The following is an 18,003-nucleotide window of genomic DNA, read 5'->3' on the forward strand; positions in this document are numbered from 1 at the left end:
TGGTCACGGCAACCTTGTTTATAGCAAATAAAAACCAGAGACAACCCAAGGCCCTTTCAGTGAGGTTGAGACATGCCCCGATTCATTAGCATATTTGAATGTTATCCAGCAGAGACCATGGAAGAACTAGATCAATATTTCAGTGCTGATGGCTTTAAAAAGAGGGTTGGGCGAAAAAGACAAGTCACAAGTTATATACAATATAAGGCTACTTATGATTTTTTAAATATTTAAAACAATGCCTTTAAAATACTAAATATGCAGTATTTTACAGATAAAACTATAGGCTAGAAAGATTACTCAGTTCATGGGTATGGCTCCCTCAGGGATAGCAATATATTGGGAAATATGGTGGTTTTCTTTTTTGATGATACATATAATTTTTAATTTCAGATACCTCATATGTAAATACTTGATGTATCCTATTTTGTGTTTTTTATATCTTTTTTCAAATTTTAAAACAGATAAGATAGGCAATAAAGGTGGACGTGCAGAAACGCAATGTGAATATTGTTTTTGCAAAAGTGCTATTGATGTTGGAAAAAGTCAGCAATATACATGTTCCAGTGGCTTTTTAAAAATTTTATGGTTATTGGAGAATTTTGATCAATGCTAAGAGGAAAAACACAATGCTGATGTGACTAGTGTTACCATTTCCTCTGAGTACTGTCTTTTGAATTGTATTTTCTGAGAATAGTTTACATGTCACATACAAATTGCTTTTTAAGATTCTTGACCAGAACATCATCAACATTTCTAAGCAGCGCCTGTCACCACATTGACAAGAATTCTTTGACCACAGGCACTCATCTAAACAAAAGCATAAAAACTGGGAACAGCTGAGAGATTCATTTTTCCAACTGTAACTACTGTTTCCTCCCACCTGAAAAAAAAAAAAGAATGTTTGAAACAATGTTAGTCTGGATTATTGTGTTCACTAAACAGTTTGACTTAAGAACACAAATGTCTGCATTTTGATGGAACAACAGAACTTCATAACTTTTTCTTCTGTAGATGTTCTTCTCCTTGAAAACATGTAACTTCTGTTACACATTAATTTTACATACCATAATAAAATACAGATTTCTTAAAGTCATAAAGGCAATGTGAAATGTTGACAAATATATTATTATGCAAACGGTGAAAAGTAGACTTGGAACTTCAGCTGTCTTTTGGACACTGATAGAACAAATCTATAGTTAGATCTGTCAGTTGCAGCAGTATTCATCGCAAAATATCTCATCTGCTTTTTCCTGAAATGGTAAAACTGAACTGTCAGGATTTCCAGGCTCTGTTGGCACTAAAGAGTAAAGGTAGGACCTGTAAGTTTTGAGGGAATAGGGAGGATACATATTTTTAAATAGAATGAAAAATATTTTTCCAAAGCAATCCCAATTCCATGTACTTCGGTCTCTGTTACAGTGAAGAACAATAAATTTGGTCAAGAAGCAGGTAGATGCACAGTACACCCTTACATGAATTAACTCATTTAATCTGCTTTTAAAAAGTCATGAGGTAGGGTTTTATCATCTACATTCTTCAGATGAGTAAAGTGAGGCATAAAGAGAAATCAGAAACTTGCCCAGGGCCACATAGGTCATACATATGCAGCCATGAGTCACATCTTGGCAAACTGTTTCTGGAAGCCAGGGTTCAAAATCTCTGTGCTGTCCTGTTACATTATTCATAGCAAATTATTATAGTATTCATTATAACAAAATGAACCAAAAGGCTGATCAAGCAACTACTCTCAGCATCTCATCTGAAATTATTTTTCTTTCTTGGTTTTTCTTGAATCAAAATTGATTCCCAAGTCACTTTTAGTATGAATAAGAACAGTTTCTTTTAAAACTGAGTTATTTGGATGGATGAAAAAAAGAAAAAAAAATCCCTACAATATCATTTATATTCAAATAGGACCACCTAAAGAGATAAAAGAAATATTATACCCCCCAAAAGCCTTATTAAAATACTGTCCCCCAAAAAAGCAGTCTTCAAAAATCAGCAAGAATTAAGCTTAACAAATGTTTTATCTTTGAGTTTTTAAGAATGTAATGAATATTTTTAAATTTCCTTTATCCTTTCCTCACCAGAATGAATGAGGAATATTGGTTTACCAGCGAATAAAAAAAGGCAGCAGTCACTAAAATGACAGACAAGAGCAGTAAGCATTTAAGGTCACAGAGACTTATTTTACTTATGCCTGAGTTTTCAAAATTAACTATCTTCAATAAAGACAGTAGTATTCTCCGGCAGCTTTAGCATCTATGCTAAAGCCTGTGTGCATTTAGGGCTGGTTCTGGCCCTTGTATCTAGGCTGAGCCTCCATGCACTGTGGATAGTAGCAGTCTTTAATGGGGTTCCCAAACTAGGTCCTTCCAAGAAGGGTGGATCTAAACTATACCACAAAGTCAACTTTTCCCCCCTTCCATCTGCCCACTCATACCATCCATCCCACTCTTACCATCACTGTGTAGTTCATCTTCACTATTCCCGTAGCAAGACTAAACATTGGCCCCCACCTTCTGCAGTTCCTATGTAATGCTTGGAGAATTTAAAGGAAGCTTTAGTAAGATTCTGCTGGAAAAGCAGGAAATTACAGAGCAAGAAAGAGAAAAGTTCATTGAACATTTCTATACTAATTCAGATCTGGGGTGAAGCCTGAACATCTGCATTTATTGCAGGATCTCAAGATGCAGGTGCTGTCAGTCTAGGAACCATACTTTGAGTAGCAAAGGTGGGAGGACTTCACAGTATCAGTGATGATAGATCTTTTCCCTCCTTAAGGGATCTCTCTAGGCTTCTGGCTGCCAATGTTTAAAAGCAGCCTTCCACCCCATGAAGACTGCATTTAATGTTCTTTTCTGATGCAAGAAAAATTTAGGTTCAAGAATCAAGATGGCAAGAATAGGGTAAGGGCACATTTAAACAGAGATTCATCAGCCAGGATGAAGCAGAGTTCACACTCCAGGAAATAGGAGAAGACAGGCTGATGGCAGAAAGGGTACCTGACAACTAACAGACACAGAAAAGCAGGAGACACGACAGTGCACTGTTGCAATGACCAAATAGGTAAGTGACAAACTGAGCTCCACCAGTGGCCAGAGCTACACCAGCAGCCAGGAGAGTTCATTGGGAGCTCAGGAGGTGACACAGCTTAGAAATCTGCCCTAACGAAAAGAATTTGTTGAGAAGTACAGTGACCAAGAGCAAAAGAAGAGACAGATGAATGATGAATATTACTTAAGACATCCCTGCAAAGGAGCAAAAGCCTTTGACAATCTCAGAGTTAACAGAGGAATATATTGAGAAAATGGGGATACAGGATTGAGAAAAGTCATTATAAAGCTTGTTATCAACAATGAGAAGTCATACAAGGGTTCAACCAATTTAAGGAGTATGCCACACAAGAAATAGCAACACTGAAACAAAATTAAGCCAAATTATTGGAAACAAAGGATACAGTAGAGCAAATTAAAAATTCAGTGAAAGTCTCAATAATAGAATAAAGGAAGTAGAAGAAAAATCTCAGAATTGGAAGATATTTCTTGTCACAATGGAGAAACAATCAAAAAGCTGAAAGCAGAGCTGAGTTGAACTAAAAAAAAAAAGTAAGAATTAAGTGACACTATTAAAAGACCAAATATAAGAGTTTTGGGAATTCCAGAAGTGCAGAAAGAAAAGCTGGATTTAAAAGTGTATTTAATTATATAATAAAAGAAAACTTCCCTACTCTGGAGAAAAAACTGGGAAACAACATCCAAGAGGGGCACAGAACTTTCAACAGAGTTGACCAAAAGTGATCTTTACCATGACACATGATAATCAAGCTCTCTTCAATTGAACAGAAGAAAAAGATCCTTAAATGTGCACGTAGAAAAAATCAACTGACATATAAAGAAATGCCAGTCAGACTTACAGCTGACCTCTCACTGGAAATTTTACCGGCCAGAAGAAAATGGAGTGACATATTCCAGAATCTAAAAAGGAAAAAAATTGTCAGCCCAGAATAACATATCCAGCAAAGCATCCATTTGTCTTTGAAAATGAAATAAAATTTTTCCACAGTAAAGAAAAGTTAAAAGAATATGCCTCTTCCAGTCCTGCCCTACAAACGATACTTCAAAGATATTCTCATGACAGAAAAAAAGAAGTAGCATCTGCAAACCAAAAGGCAAATGTGAAGAATATCCCAGTAAAATAGGAACAGAAGGCTAAATCAATTAATAATCCATTGCTAAAATGACAAAACCAAATTATCACCTACTCATGTTATCCTGAATGTAAAAGGCTTAAACCCATCCATCAAATGTCATAAATTAGTAAACTGGATTACCAAAACCCATCTATCCTACAGGAGATGCTTCTCACCAACAAAGATCAGCAGAAACTATAACTAATGGATTTTGATGTTTTGTTTTTATTTTCATTTCTTCAAAAGCAGGATTTTTCCTCATTAAGTTCTTCACTGATTCATAGGTCATGCTGTAGTATCATTTTCTTCAAGAAGATTCTTGATTTTCATTTCTTTAGTGACATATTAGTCATTCAGTAGCATGTCAGCTATTGTAAATTTCTATCTTTCTTCCTGTTGATTTTGTTTTGTGGCTTTTCATTTAAAGTAATGTTTAGTAACTGTGTAATGGAGACTATCATATTCCGATTATAATACAGTATGCATCTCTACTTCCAGATCAAAGATAGACTCCCAATGAAACTGTTACGTCTTAACAATAGAATGCTGAACTCTCTGCCAGTATTCATGTCCTATATTATAATAATATAGGGAAAATAGGGGGGGCAGGGAGGGAATTTGAGGAGGAGTTAAGAGAAAACCCAGAGCAGATGTATCATAAAATAATAATTTTTAAAATGGGTGGAAGTATATTACTTTAACCATGCAAAAAATAAAATAAAACTTCCAGAAAAATAAGAGAAAAAAACTTTTTTTCCAACTCCATTTAAATCCCTAAATTATTTCACCCTCCTCAAATTTCTTTGCCTACTTTCCTCCGCAATGCCTCACATTAAATTTTTTTTACATTATACACAGAATGGTTTAGCTCTTTGTATTCTTGATCTTTCTATCACAGAACAGAATCTAGTCTTGATTTTGCATAGTAACCACAGGTCCGGGGTCTTCATCCAAAATTGAACCATGAACCTCCAATCCTGAATGGTCAGTTTCAAATTATAGCATGTCCCCCAGTTCTGAACATTTGAGTTATGGCTGGATGTGTAAGACATCCAATCTCAAGCATTCTTAGGAGATCATGTGTCTAAAACCCTTGGTTTTACAGATTAGAAAATGGAGACCAAAGCAGGTTAAATGATGGCCTTCACAATAGCCTTTGGTGCTGATTGGATGTCTGAATATTGCATGTCTAACACCGAGGCTCTTGGTTTTGTTTTTGTTTATTTTCTTTTAAAGCCAGTTACTTTAGTCAGTTTTGTTTTTGAGCTTGACAGCAGCTCTATAAACAAGCAATGATATGAGTGCTGTGGTGTAAGCAAAAACAGACTCCTGCCTAATTAAAACAGTTTCCTATGTTAAAGAAATAAACAGCTTTTTAATGAAGCCTGAAAAGCAAGAATATAAATAAACCCCTAATCTAATGTACAGAAATTGACAATGATCAAATATATAATTATGATGGACAGTCATAGGATATAATAGTGTAGACCAGGTTATACTAGACATCAGTTAACCCTGAAATTTCTATGGTGTAAAGAAAGGTTTCTCTTACTCAAGCTGCATGTCTAGTTGAGTTCAGTTGAGAAAGGTGAGTGTTCTCACCACACTACACTCAGTTGCCCCAGTGATGACCACCAGGTAACTGTGCTTTTTATCAGGCACTTTCCCAATCACCACAACAGGGAAGGTATTGGAGAATTTGAAAGGGATTTCTAACTGCCTCGGCCACACTGGCTCACATTTCATTGTCAACTCCAGCTGCATGATCCTATGCAACTGCATGGGAACTGGGACCAATAAGAGAGAGGAAGGTAAGCCTTTTAGTTCCTAACTCAAGTTCTTGTGCTGAAAGCATGGAGAATCACTTATTGATCACTCATCTTCATTTGAGAGTGAAGCAGTCCCAAAGAAAACTTTTGGTTGCTGTGATGTCACCATCATGATTTTAACTTTTGACACTTGTGTACAAGTAACTTTCTCAACTTATAGTTTCTTTGAACTCATTTAGTTCAAATAGTAAATGTAATAAAATCAAACATGCAGAATCTAGAAATTAGATAAGACTACCTGAATTTAAATTCTGACCCACATCTTCCGGGTTTTTTGATGTTGGGGAAATTTTCTAATTTCTATATGCCTCAGTGGCGCCACCTGTAAATGGGGATGCTGATAGCACCAAACCCACTGACATGTAATGATCAACTATATTTAGATGTAAAGCAATTAGAATAGTGCTAGATACATTGTAAGAATTTAGTAAATGTAACCTATTATATTTGTATAACCATAAATTCTCTACCATATTTTAAACACCACTGATATGAAGGTGTGTTCAAGTCACCAGAGATGCCAATACAGTCAAGGTAGATTACACCTCATATGCACAAAGTTTGCAACCAAGATTTTTCTTTAAAAAGGCAGCATAAAGTAGGATGAATGCTATTTTAGAGAAATAGAAAAATATGGCAAGTCGGATGGAGTGAACCTGCTTGAGTCTCTTCCTTTATCCTTGATTTGGGACAGGTGTTACCTTTTGGGCAGCATTGTTATGATTAAATGAGATCTTTATGGATGCAACTCCAAAGGCAGATGACAGTAGGTGAAAGTTGATCTGATTGTATGTGTGAGTGCAAGCTGAAGCTTCCAGGCGGTGGTAACAGTAAAATACAGACAGTGGGGAGAATGTTAGTTAATAATAGTTTGGAGTATCATGAACCCAACAAGAACCGTTACCAATTTCACACACCTGAACTCTTACTCATGTAATGTTTAACCTTTTAAAGTCATTTTCATTAAAACAAAATGAAAATTCAAAAATTATTTGTAGAATAATCATGTTTATTTATTAAAATGATCCAGTTGGAGTACTTGAGACAAATGCTCTTCCATTCCATTTTGCCATTATTCCCTCGTCTCCAAATGGAGACATCCTCCAGGAGAACCAGACCATGGGGAGTTTGGTCTTGGGAATCCAATGTGTTAGCCTCTCACAACTTTTCTATGTGGTGTTAGCATAACTAGTTTGTGTCTCCATTGGGAATACAAAGGAGTTTTACAATGAATTCTCTCATGCGTCTTTTGAGATGTGTTTTTTGAGCTACAAGACTTTATGACATTCTAAATCATTCTAGAAATTCGTTTGCATTGGAGACCTGATTTTAAGTAGCAGATTTCATCCATTTCTAGATTCGAAGACTTTATTTCTGAAAGCATTTATAATTGATTCTGATTTTTTTACCCTAATTTTCCTAGGGGGCGCCTATTTCGAAAGGTGAAAAGGGTGATAAAGTAAGTATGTGCTTTATCATTATCTTGGGTTTTCTACTTCATTAATTTCTTTCTCCCTGATTTCTAATTTGTTTACTTTAGATCCAATAGATTTGATAAATACAAGCCATCTGAGCATTCTGCTTTATCTTGTGGAACTTTTGACTCTTTTATTGTGATACATTAAAAATATTAAACCTTGTTAGAGTACAATCATGTGATGACCATCACATTTGTTTTAACATATTTATTATTGATTGAGCATAGAAGCCATGAAAGGCATGTACTTAGGATAGGTAGGATAAAAAATTAAACTAGAAGACAAAGTATTTAAAAAAATTTTTAACTGACCCAAGTTTCATTGAGCAAATATGGATAAGTCAGGAAAATAAGAAAAGCGAATTTGTGATAGCCAATATTGTCTTCCTCTGTATATTCTTTTCTCTTTTTAGTAAGTACATATACCTAATAGTAGAATCAATAACAAATATCACCTTAAATTTTACTCTCCATCGCACTTCAATGTATAATTTGTAAAGATTTATATGTTTATTTGAAAGGTAAAGTTAGGAACAGAGAGAATGGGGGAAGGAGATTTATCTTCCACCTACTGGTTTCACTCTTGGAATGGTTACAGTGGCCAGGGCTGGGCCAGGCAGAAGCTAGGAGTCCAGAGCATCATCTGAGTTCGTGCTCCCAGGTATTTGAGCCACCTTCCACTGCTTTCTCAGGCACGTTAGCAAGGAGCTGGTTTGGAAATAGAGCAGCTGGGACTCTAGCAAGTGCTCATATATGATACTGGTATCACAGGTGCAGCTGAACCCATTGTACTATGACAGTGGCTCCTCAACTGCTAGTTTTAATTCTCTCTGATATGAAATTATTTGGTAGAAAATCACAGCATTTTCAGTTAAATGGAGAACTCAGTGACTGCTAACAGAACATTATGTTAAAAATGAAGGGAAATACTGTTTTAACTAAGAAGTATTTGAATCATGTCATACAGTGAACCCCTCTTGCTTTCATCCTGTCTTATATAATCACCCCTTTTATTGTGCGTTCCTTACTGGAAATCCAATTAAAGTGTCGAAGATGTTTATCTGAGTTAATAAGTACCCATGTGGTGATTATTTTATTTGCAGGGAGAACCTGGGTTAGTTGGATCACAGGGAATGAAGGTAATCTGGCATTCTTGAAATTTATTTCTAACATTAATGAGATTATGAATATGATGCTAACCTTTAACTTTCTTTCCCACTTTTGTGTTTAGGGAGAACCTGGAGATCCTGGCCCCCCCGGTTTAATAGGCAGCCCAGGACTAAAGGTATGTAAGAAATAACTAAGGTACACCAGATATAATGTGGAAACCATAGTCATTCTGTGTAAAACAAGATACTTTGATGTGCCTCTCGTTTTCTTCATGAGTTCTCTCAGAACAGTTTTCCTGTTTCCATGGTGATTTCCCCCCACTGGCTACATTTATTATACACATACTGGCTGTGCCATTTTGGTTCACAATAGCATTTTTAAACTCTGTTTCAGAGCATATTCACAAAAGCATCCCTGAAAGCTCTGAGAGTAAACAATATGAGCTAAATCAATGTCCCCAAGCTGTACTGTTAAGAGGAATTCAGTTTCTGAACCAAAATTATACAGCCCTGTGATGCTGGAGTTTCCCGAGTGAGGTTCTTCAGGAGTGGGTCATAAAAAACAGCAGCTTTGGAAAGGAATAGGAGAGATTAATGGAATGCATTCCTGGCCAGTGGGTAAGCTTGTTGTCCAGGTTTCACCTGCTGGTGAGAACAAGCCAATTAAATGAGAACATCTAGAAACTATCTTGGTAAAGCCTAAATTTTACATTTCAGCACTATCCAGAGAACGTGGAACACTAGGTAGTTTATTTTCTATAGATAAATGTCACATGATGTTTTAAAAATAGTAAAGCATAGTGTCTCTTTTTTTAATAACAAAGTAATAACACATATCACCTTCTATTTTAGGGTCAGCATGGACCGGCAGGTGCTATGGGGCCCAGAGGACCACCGGGAGATGTTGTAAGTATTGTGTCTTTGATGTTTTGAATTGAAATAGAAACTAAGACATGTTTTAAACATCGTCAGAACCTGTTCGTAATAATTCAGTTATGCTCCATTTTCCAAAGACATGGCTCATTTCCATCACTAAAATCATACCTAACGTCAGGGCTGTGATGGGAAAGGCTAATCCCTTCATGTATTTGTGTGAAGTCCTTTTGAGTATTATTGTACATTTATCTTTGGAACACAAATAAACTGCATTGTCATTTTGGACATGCTTGTCACTAGTGTAGCAAAAATAGAGGAGATTGGAAACATCAAAACAAATAAAGAAAACCAAAAGAGAAAGCAAGTGTTTTTGCATGGCTTTCTGTTCAAGAAAATACTCTCAAAGTGTATACTGTCTCCTAGCAAGTGCCATATAAAAAGCAAATTTTTGGTTCAAAGTATTCCTCTAAGACATTAAGAAGGAAATCTGGCTGCATCTCCCTCTCTCCCTCCCTCCCTCCGTCCCTCCCTCTCCTTGTCTTCCTCACTCCCCTGCTCTCTATGTAACACACACACCCTGTTTTAATGTACTCTCTTACTTGTTTGTCCAGAACAGCTTTCTGTCCCTTGTATACAACCCTCCTGCATTTTGCAGAGTTGGGTGCTAAAAGCCATCAGTCCGCATGTAAACAAAAAATAAGGAAAATGGTTGGTTGTGACTTCTTGGAGACTAGTTAATGCTCAATTCTCGAGGGAGCTATTGGTCTGTATAAATATACTTCACAGTAGTTTGAGCAATTAGTTCACAAAGAAAAGCCCTTTATTCCTCCAATTAATATTCTGTACACCTAGTGAAGAAATCTTACAGAAAGAGAAAAATGCTGGTGACATAAGTAGAACCTCAAGATTCCTAAGAAACGAAATTTATTTATAAGAGCCAGAATAAAGACAGAATTAAAGCAAAAGGAATGGAGACACTATTTCCAGAAACATAAAAATATATTCTCCTAGTTACCCATTACCATGACTCATGGTATGATCTTACCAACTGTCAACTTTCCACTCCCTAATGCGATACCATGGATGGGACATTTAATTCAATTCTTTATTTAGTGCTTTTTAATTTGGATCCAAATAATTTCACTTGAAATAAGAAGCGATGTATTTTCAATAATGCTTCCCCCTACCTAACAGAACAACCACCACCCACCCCGTTCTAGACTATATGTTGAAATTCTGGATTCTTGATAAATATTCACAGATAGAAATGTTATTATAAATAGAAGCATTATATCATTGTTTTACCTTTGCCTATGAATTTTCCAGGGCCTGCCAGGAGAACACGGCATCCCAGGAAAACAAGGCGTTAAAGGAGAAAAGGTATCATTTTTATTCATTTTGTATTTTAGGTGGTCAGGTAAGGGGAAGAGACAGGTTTCCTAAGGGCATGTGGGAAGGTAAAAGACAGTACCAGCTTCAAGGGTTACACCAAGGACAGGGAGTCATCTATGATGTGAGCAGTATCTTCTGGAGTTGTGCACTGTGACAGCCCTATTTCTAACATGGAACCACTGAGTAGCAAGATAAACTAATTCAGAGATAACGTTAGACCTCATACAGTCTATTGTGGGCTCAACTCTCAGTTTAGCATAGACTGAAGAAATCCCTTAATCTTGCATGAACTATTGCTTGATATCTACATAGAAATAATATTTTTGAGTAATTGGAGAATAACAGTAAAAGCTGCATAGATTATCCCAAGAACTTTATGAACAGATATTTCTTCTGTTCATGTCCTTAGGCATATGCATATATTTTGTGATACTGCTACACTTAGTATAACATAACTTACTAGAACAATGTTAATTCACTTAAGAAAATTAGAATAATACCTAAACGCAGGGATTAAACCCAAGGCTCGTGTTGCTGGTTAGGATGCCCACAACCACATAGAGTAAGTACCTGGCTCAGGCCCTGGCTCTTGGCTCCAGCTTCCTACATATGCACACACGAGAGGGGAGGATGTAATAGAAAGTCAAATAATTAGTTTCTTACTATCCACATGAGGGTGAGTTCTGGCTCTCCAGTTGGGCCTGGCCATTGTGGGAGAATGAGCCAGTCAACGAGAGCTGGCTCATGCTGTGTGCTCTCTTTCCTTCTTTCTCTATCACTCAAAAGACTAATTTTTTAGTAATACAGTGCCTCGCACATGAACACTCATTAAAATTATTAATTAATGGAGGGAAGAAATGAACAAATGAGTCAAGTTTGACTGGCTATGACAACTTAAAACAGGGAGAGCCATTTCCCACCTTGAAACTGCACAGGGAAGTAGTGGTCTCACCTTGGTTTTTTATTTTGTTTTACAGGGAGATCCTGGTGGAATCGTAGGCCCTCCTGGACTTCCAGGTCCAAAAGGTGAAGCTGGACCTCCAGGGGAAAGCCTGCCAGGTGAACCAGTAAGTGCCAACTATTTTATAACCACTCTGCATGGAAATTCATTCATTACAATTGTCCGTTCTCTGTTTCAGAGCACAGGTGCAGGAATAAATTTAAATCTGCAAAACAAGAAATGTCTATTTTGTTCTTTAGGTCAGATAGAACTATTTGAAAATTGTCATCAGTAAGGTATCTCGTCTTAAGAAAATATTCATGCATACATTTTGCATATCACTTTGGAAGCACATAGGTCCATTGAACCTGGTCAGTGATTCCTCAGAGATCTGTGGGCCCTACTAGTAAAGTATCCCAGTTATAAACCATAACCCTTCCTAGAATGCTATCTGAAGACAGAACTCCTGCCAATAATGTGCCATGGTGAGTTATACCACCACGTGCAGCACCAGCATCCCACATGGGCACTGGTTCCAATCTAGTTCACTGTTAATGTGCCTGGAAAATCAATGGAAGACATCCCAAGTGCTAGGGCCCCTGCCAGTGGCATGAGAGACCTGGAAGGAGCTCAAGACTCCTGGCTCAACCTGGTCCAGTCCGAGATGTTACAGCCATTCGTGGATGAAACCAACAGATGAAATCCATCAATCTCCTCTGCTCTGGTTCTCCTTCCTTGTAATTTACGTTTAAAATAAAGAATTTTTTAAAAAATACATTATCTGGAGTGTGTTTTGAAAAGGTTTGCAGATAACAGTGTAAGTTGTCATTTGCCAAGGACTTGTTATCTGGACTATTGTAGAAACAGAGAAAACTGCATTGTAAGAAAATTCTAAATAATCAATGTGCCTCTATCCATTCATTGCGTTTTTGTCTCATATCCTTTTAAAAATGCTCTATACTAAAAGTTATTAATAATAGTTCTCAATATTAAAAGCCTTGTTTTATTGGTTTAGAATCTCCTGTATTTAAAAGTGATTATATAAAATATGAACCCTATTAGATATGTTCCAAGTTCCTTATCTCCTAAATAAAAAAGGTTTTTCAAGCAAAATAAGGCAATAAGATATATTTTTCAATTATAACTTCTAAGATGTTATTAGCCTTCACAGAAAAAGCAATGCATTCACATTGTTTTTAATTCATTTTAGGGATTAGATGGAAAACCAGGAGCACCTGGTCCACGAGGGCCAAAGGTATGTATATATCATACTTAATTTTAAAAATAATTAACTGAATATAGTAGAAATGGTCTTGTTACTTAAACCTTGTCATAACAGAAGCATCTCGTTTCTCAGGGTGAAAGGGGGCTGCCAGGCGTCCATGGTTCACCAGGGGAAATAGGCCCACCAGGAGTAGGAATTCCAGGCCGAGTCGTAAGTGTAATTCAGTTATGCTCTTACAACCTTATTTATTCATTATGACACAAAATTCAGTGACAGATTTTATGAAACAAAAAAAAAAAGAAAAGAAAAAAAAGTCAGGGAAGACAAATAAATATAGCCTATATAGAGATGACTGATGGGATTATGATTGCGTTACTAAACATTGTCTGACTCCCATGTGCTGGTCACAGATGCACTGGCTTTGGACTAGAAGCAGTCAGTTTAATCCCTTCTATTTGACAGATTGATAAACCCAGTGCATGTTTGCAACATGATAAGATACTATGTTTGGTATCAGGAATGTCCACATTATTGATTGTTTGTTAATTAAAATATGGCAAAAGGTTAATATTTAAAGTAACTATTTCCAAATATGAAGTAATGATAAGCACACGGAAAAACTGACTACCTCGATTTGATCAATGTGCATGGTGTGCCACCACATCTCATCAATATGAACAATTTTAAAACAAATTAACAATTGAAAATAAAGTAGTTGGAGTAAGTATAAATGAAATGATCCCAACAACCTATCTGTGGTATCTTTAACAAGAATAGATATTTTAATAGTTGAACCAAATAAAAGCTTTTTAATATAGATTTTAGCTATAAGACAAAATCTAAAAAGTTTCAGGTAATAATTTAGTGTATACATACTTTCGGATTAAATAATCAGAGATGAAACTTTATTTTGTAAAAAAATAGATTTTGAAAAGAGAGATCCAAAAATCAAGTTATTTTAAAGACATTGATTTAGAAAGTCAGCCTGTTCACTCAGAAAAAAAGTGATTTTTTTTTTCCCTCCTATGTTCTTAGCACGCCACACAATACTTCACTTTTGACACAAAATGTGTGGGTAACTTTTTCGGTATACATTTGTTCTCTAGCAGATACAACTAGGTGTCAATTCAATTCTGACCCTATCTACCTGGAGATGGTGTCATATTTACAGGTTAAGGACTCAGTCCTGTAGACTGACCCCTATTTCAGACACCAGTCACAAATCCAGCCCTCCAGAATTCTGATCAAAAAGCTGTAAACCGAGCGTTCCTGTGTAAATTCGTTATTCAGTGATTCATGATATGTAATGGAGATAGGATTAATGCCATTGGGTTCTCTGATCATCTCCTAGCTTCATTTTAGTTATCCCATTATATTTTACAAAAGTAGAAAATTATAACTTCTGAATGTTTTAATTCCTATTCCTGTTCCTGAACACTGCTTCTAACTATTTTTTCAAAGAGAGAAATGCCTCCAGGTAGAAAGAAGAAAACAAAGGATTCCTGAGCCAGCCAGTTACCCATATGGCCAGTGACTTTCTAAACAGATAGAATTTGATTGCATTGTGTGTGCATATGTGACTGTTCAACAGCAGATGATGGAAATGAGAGAGATGTTCCAAGTATCTGATCAAAATTACACTGATGCTTCTAACTGGTGGAATGCTTATTTATCACTACTCAAAAGTGTTGACCAACTTTGCAAAGAGTTTTCAGAGTATGCATGTTTGCAAAATTTGTTTCACTACTAGGTACTTAATTTTTCATTCCATTTGAATTAGTTATGGACATTAAAGATGGAATTCTGATTATTCAATCTCATTTTACTCAGGGCTCCCAAGGACCAGTTGGAGAACCAGGTATCCAGGTAAGCTACCAAACTTATTTAGCTCAACAAATGCAGCTTGTAGACTTAGAGGAAATTATCCACTGAAAGACTGTTGTACAAGTTTCTCTTTTTATTTTCCTAATTTTCCAGGGTCCTCGAGGTCTCCCTGGATTGCCAGGAACTCCAGGGACACCAGGAAATGATGTAAGGTCTTTTTATCTACTTATGCCACTGCTCCCATTTTAATCTGCACCTGTTTAAACTTGCAAAGATTTCAACCTGATCCCTCTGTTTTCAGGGAGCACCAGGGAGGGATGGAAAACCAGGCCTGCCAGGCCCCCCAGGTGACCCTGTATGTAAACAGACTTTACCTGATTTATGTATGTTTAATGCACCCATGAACTACATAGCCTACCAAGCAAGTTTTGCTGTCCAAACTAATTAGAATGCTCAGTGACTGCTTGGTGGTTTTGTTTATTCCCACTCTTTTGTGGAGAGAAAAATTCAAGCTGGGTCAGCACTTTTGTGCATGTGATGAATACTTATTTCCTAAGGGTATAATTCAACTGTACAATTTTGTCCCAAGCCGAGCCTTAGCATATAATGTCTCAATCCCATGGAAAATTGAGATAAAATATATTGCCACAATTTCCATTTTGTCTAACATTGGTGACTAAAGCAATTGCATTCTTCTAAATGAGAGTTTGCAGATAAGTTACCTACAGTATGGTACCTATGCATTCATTCTGTTGCTTTAAAATACTAATATGATTAATATATAAAAACTGGCTCAAATAGACTTTCAAGAAAAAAGAAGGGGTTTAGGCATTAAATGTATGTTCCACCATTTTATTTTAGATTAGACCTTTCTTTGAGCAACATTGAAATCCATTTAAATTGTCTCACAGTTGGCAATTACAGTTTGAAAGAGCATATGGTACATGACATTATATTAAGAGTTTTGTAAATTAACTTCCCAATCTGGCCTCTCAGTTCAAAACATCGCAAATTCTTTCTGCCTCCCGTGCTGTTCAGGCCTTATGTGACATGATAAGCTGTGTGCAGAGAATATTTTGGCCTAACTCCACCACCAAGTAAATCATGTGTGCATCATCTGGGATTTTTATAAAATGTTACTTGGGTTAACTGAATGTTTCCATGCAAGGACTTTTTAAGACACATGGCAACCATGACCCAGGCTCCTTCAGTGTCTGCATTATCTCCATCACCTGAACCACCTTTAAGCTCTTTTGATCTTGTGAAAGAAATAACTTTAAAGCAAACTCACCCCTGTACTTTTCATTTTTCTCAAGTGCCTGATAATGTGCTTAGAAAGGAGTGATTTCCTTAGAGTAAATAATTCATCTCTGTGTATTATTTAAAGCCAATAATGTACTAAGCATAGAATGAAAAGTTACCATGAAAATATAAAAATGCAAAATCCAAACAAGGGTCTGTGTGCATTTGCATGTTCTCAGAAGAATGTGAATATTTCTGACACACTTCAGAAGAAGATGAAGTATTTCTGGAAAGTAACTGAATTCTCATAGTACCATGTGTGGATTTTGATGTGACAATGAATCTGTCAGTGACGCCCTGGGATGCCCTGTATGCCAAATCTCAAATGGCATAGCATTTTCAAGAAAAATAACTATGTCCTATTGTATGTTTTCATTGTGTCATTTTGCTTTATGTGTAAGTCCATCTATTTTTTCTTCTTAACTGCAGATTGCACTTCCTCTCTTGGGAGACATTGGTGCCTTGCTCAAGGTACTGTATTGTCTGTAAGAAATTATGTGTTAATTTCCAGGATAAAAATCAGAAAGTCAGTCTTTGCCAGATGTTGGACTCAATCCTTTATGTTGAACTAGATCTTATTTTTAAATGGCAAGATATGAAAAAAGGTATATGAACATTCAAATTTCTTGTTCCATTGTTACTAATCCCACCTTCTTTGCTATGTCCGACCGCCTTTCCTTTGGGCTGTGCAATCAGGGATGGTAGTTCCTAAAGGAACCAGAGACAGAACTATGTCACAAATGCCTGGCCTGGCTAAGCAACTTTCTCTTAATGAATGCGTACTCACCCTGGCTCACTACTGCAAAATATGATTCTTATTCTATCTGCTCTGGTCTATCTTTGGATAATAACCAGTACTGCTCCATAAAGCCTAATTTACAGGGCAAATTTTGATGTGACAAGAGCCAAAAAAAAAATGCCCTAAAACCTGTTAGTCCACTAAATAAAAATTACCTCTTTGGAGAAGTCATTGGATACAGTGTTAAAGCCACCACTTCAGATGTTTTTGTACCAAGTCAGAGTTCCTATAGTTGAGTTCTGCCACTACCTCTCTTCTTAAAAATACACACATACATACGTACATACATGAAAGGCAGAGTTAGAGGGGTAGGGAGGCGAGAAGTAGGATCTTCCATCCTTTGTTTCACCTCCAAGTGGCTGCAACACTCAGGGCTGGGCCAGAGAGAAGCTAGGGACCTGGAATTTCCTCTTGGTTTCCCATGTCGGTAGCAGAGGCCCAGACACTTGGACCGTCTTTCATTGCTTTCCCAAGTGCATTAGTGAAAAGCTGAATCAGAAGTATAGCAGTTGGAACTTATACCAGAGTTCACATTGGATACGGGGTGTTGGATGTAGGCTGCGACTCAACCTACCGCACCAGAATGCCAGCAGCCCAGTTCTGCTTCTGATCCAGCTTTTCTACTAGTGACCCAGCAGATGATGTTCAAGTGCTACATCCCTACCACACATGAAGGAAATGTGGGAGCAACTCCACATTCCTGGCTTCTGCCTGGCCCAGCCCTGGTTATTAAGGGGCTTGGGCATGGGGAAATAGACCAGTGGTTGCAGGCTTGTTCTCTCTTTTGTCTCTCTGTCTCTCTCTCCCTGCTGCCCTCCACCTTTTCAAATACATTGATTATTATTTACAACTTTAGTCTATACTCCTGAGGAGTAGTATGGATTTTCAAAGTATGTCAGTGTAAAAATTAGAAAAATGAGAAAAAAGGAGAATAGGTAGGAATACAGACAGGAGAGGAGGGAAGGGTGAGAAGTGGCATCATGCTTCTAAATTTGCTTTGTGAAATGTGTGAAATTTGTTCACTTTATATAAACA

The 18,003-nt window shown here is 36.8% G+C and overlaps 1 protein-coding gene across 1 annotated transcript in view; it reads left to right on the plus strand.

Annotated features, from left to right (window-relative positions):
- COL19A1 (collagen type XIX alpha 1 chain) overlaps window positions 1–18,003 on the plus strand; it is a 319,505-nt gene that overhangs the window by 242,948 nt on the left and 58,554 nt on the right. The window contains exons 17-28 of the mRNA XM_040983151.1: window positions 7,448–7,483; window positions 8,605–8,640; window positions 8,733–8,786; window positions 9,463–9,516; window positions 10,813–10,866; window positions 11,856–11,945; window positions 13,029–13,073; window positions 13,176–13,253; window positions 14,874–14,909; window positions 15,021–15,074; window positions 15,169–15,222; window positions 16,599–16,640. Of these exons, the coding sequence (XP_040839085.1) occupies window positions 7,448–7,483; window positions 8,605–8,640; window positions 8,733–8,786; window positions 9,463–9,516; window positions 10,813–10,866; window positions 11,856–11,945; window positions 13,029–13,073; window positions 13,176–13,253; window positions 14,874–14,909; window positions 15,021–15,074; window positions 15,169–15,222; window positions 16,599–16,640 (633 nt within the window). The remainder of the gene's footprint in view (window positions 1–7,447; window positions 7,484–8,604; window positions 8,641–8,732; window positions 8,787–9,462; window positions 9,517–10,812; window positions 10,867–11,855; window positions 11,946–13,028; window positions 13,074–13,175; window positions 13,254–14,873; window positions 14,910–15,020; window positions 15,075–15,168; window positions 15,223–16,598; window positions 16,641–18,003) is intronic.

This window comes from Ochotona curzoniae, unplaced genomic scaffold (genome assembly GCF_017591425.1).
Source record: "Ochotona curzoniae isolate NIBS_2020 unplaced genomic scaffold, NIBS_Ocur_1.0 contig_3819, whole genome shotgun sequence".
Classification (NCBI taxonomy): Eukaryota; Metazoa; Chordata; class Mammalia; order Lagomorpha; family Ochotonidae; genus Ochotona; species Ochotona curzoniae.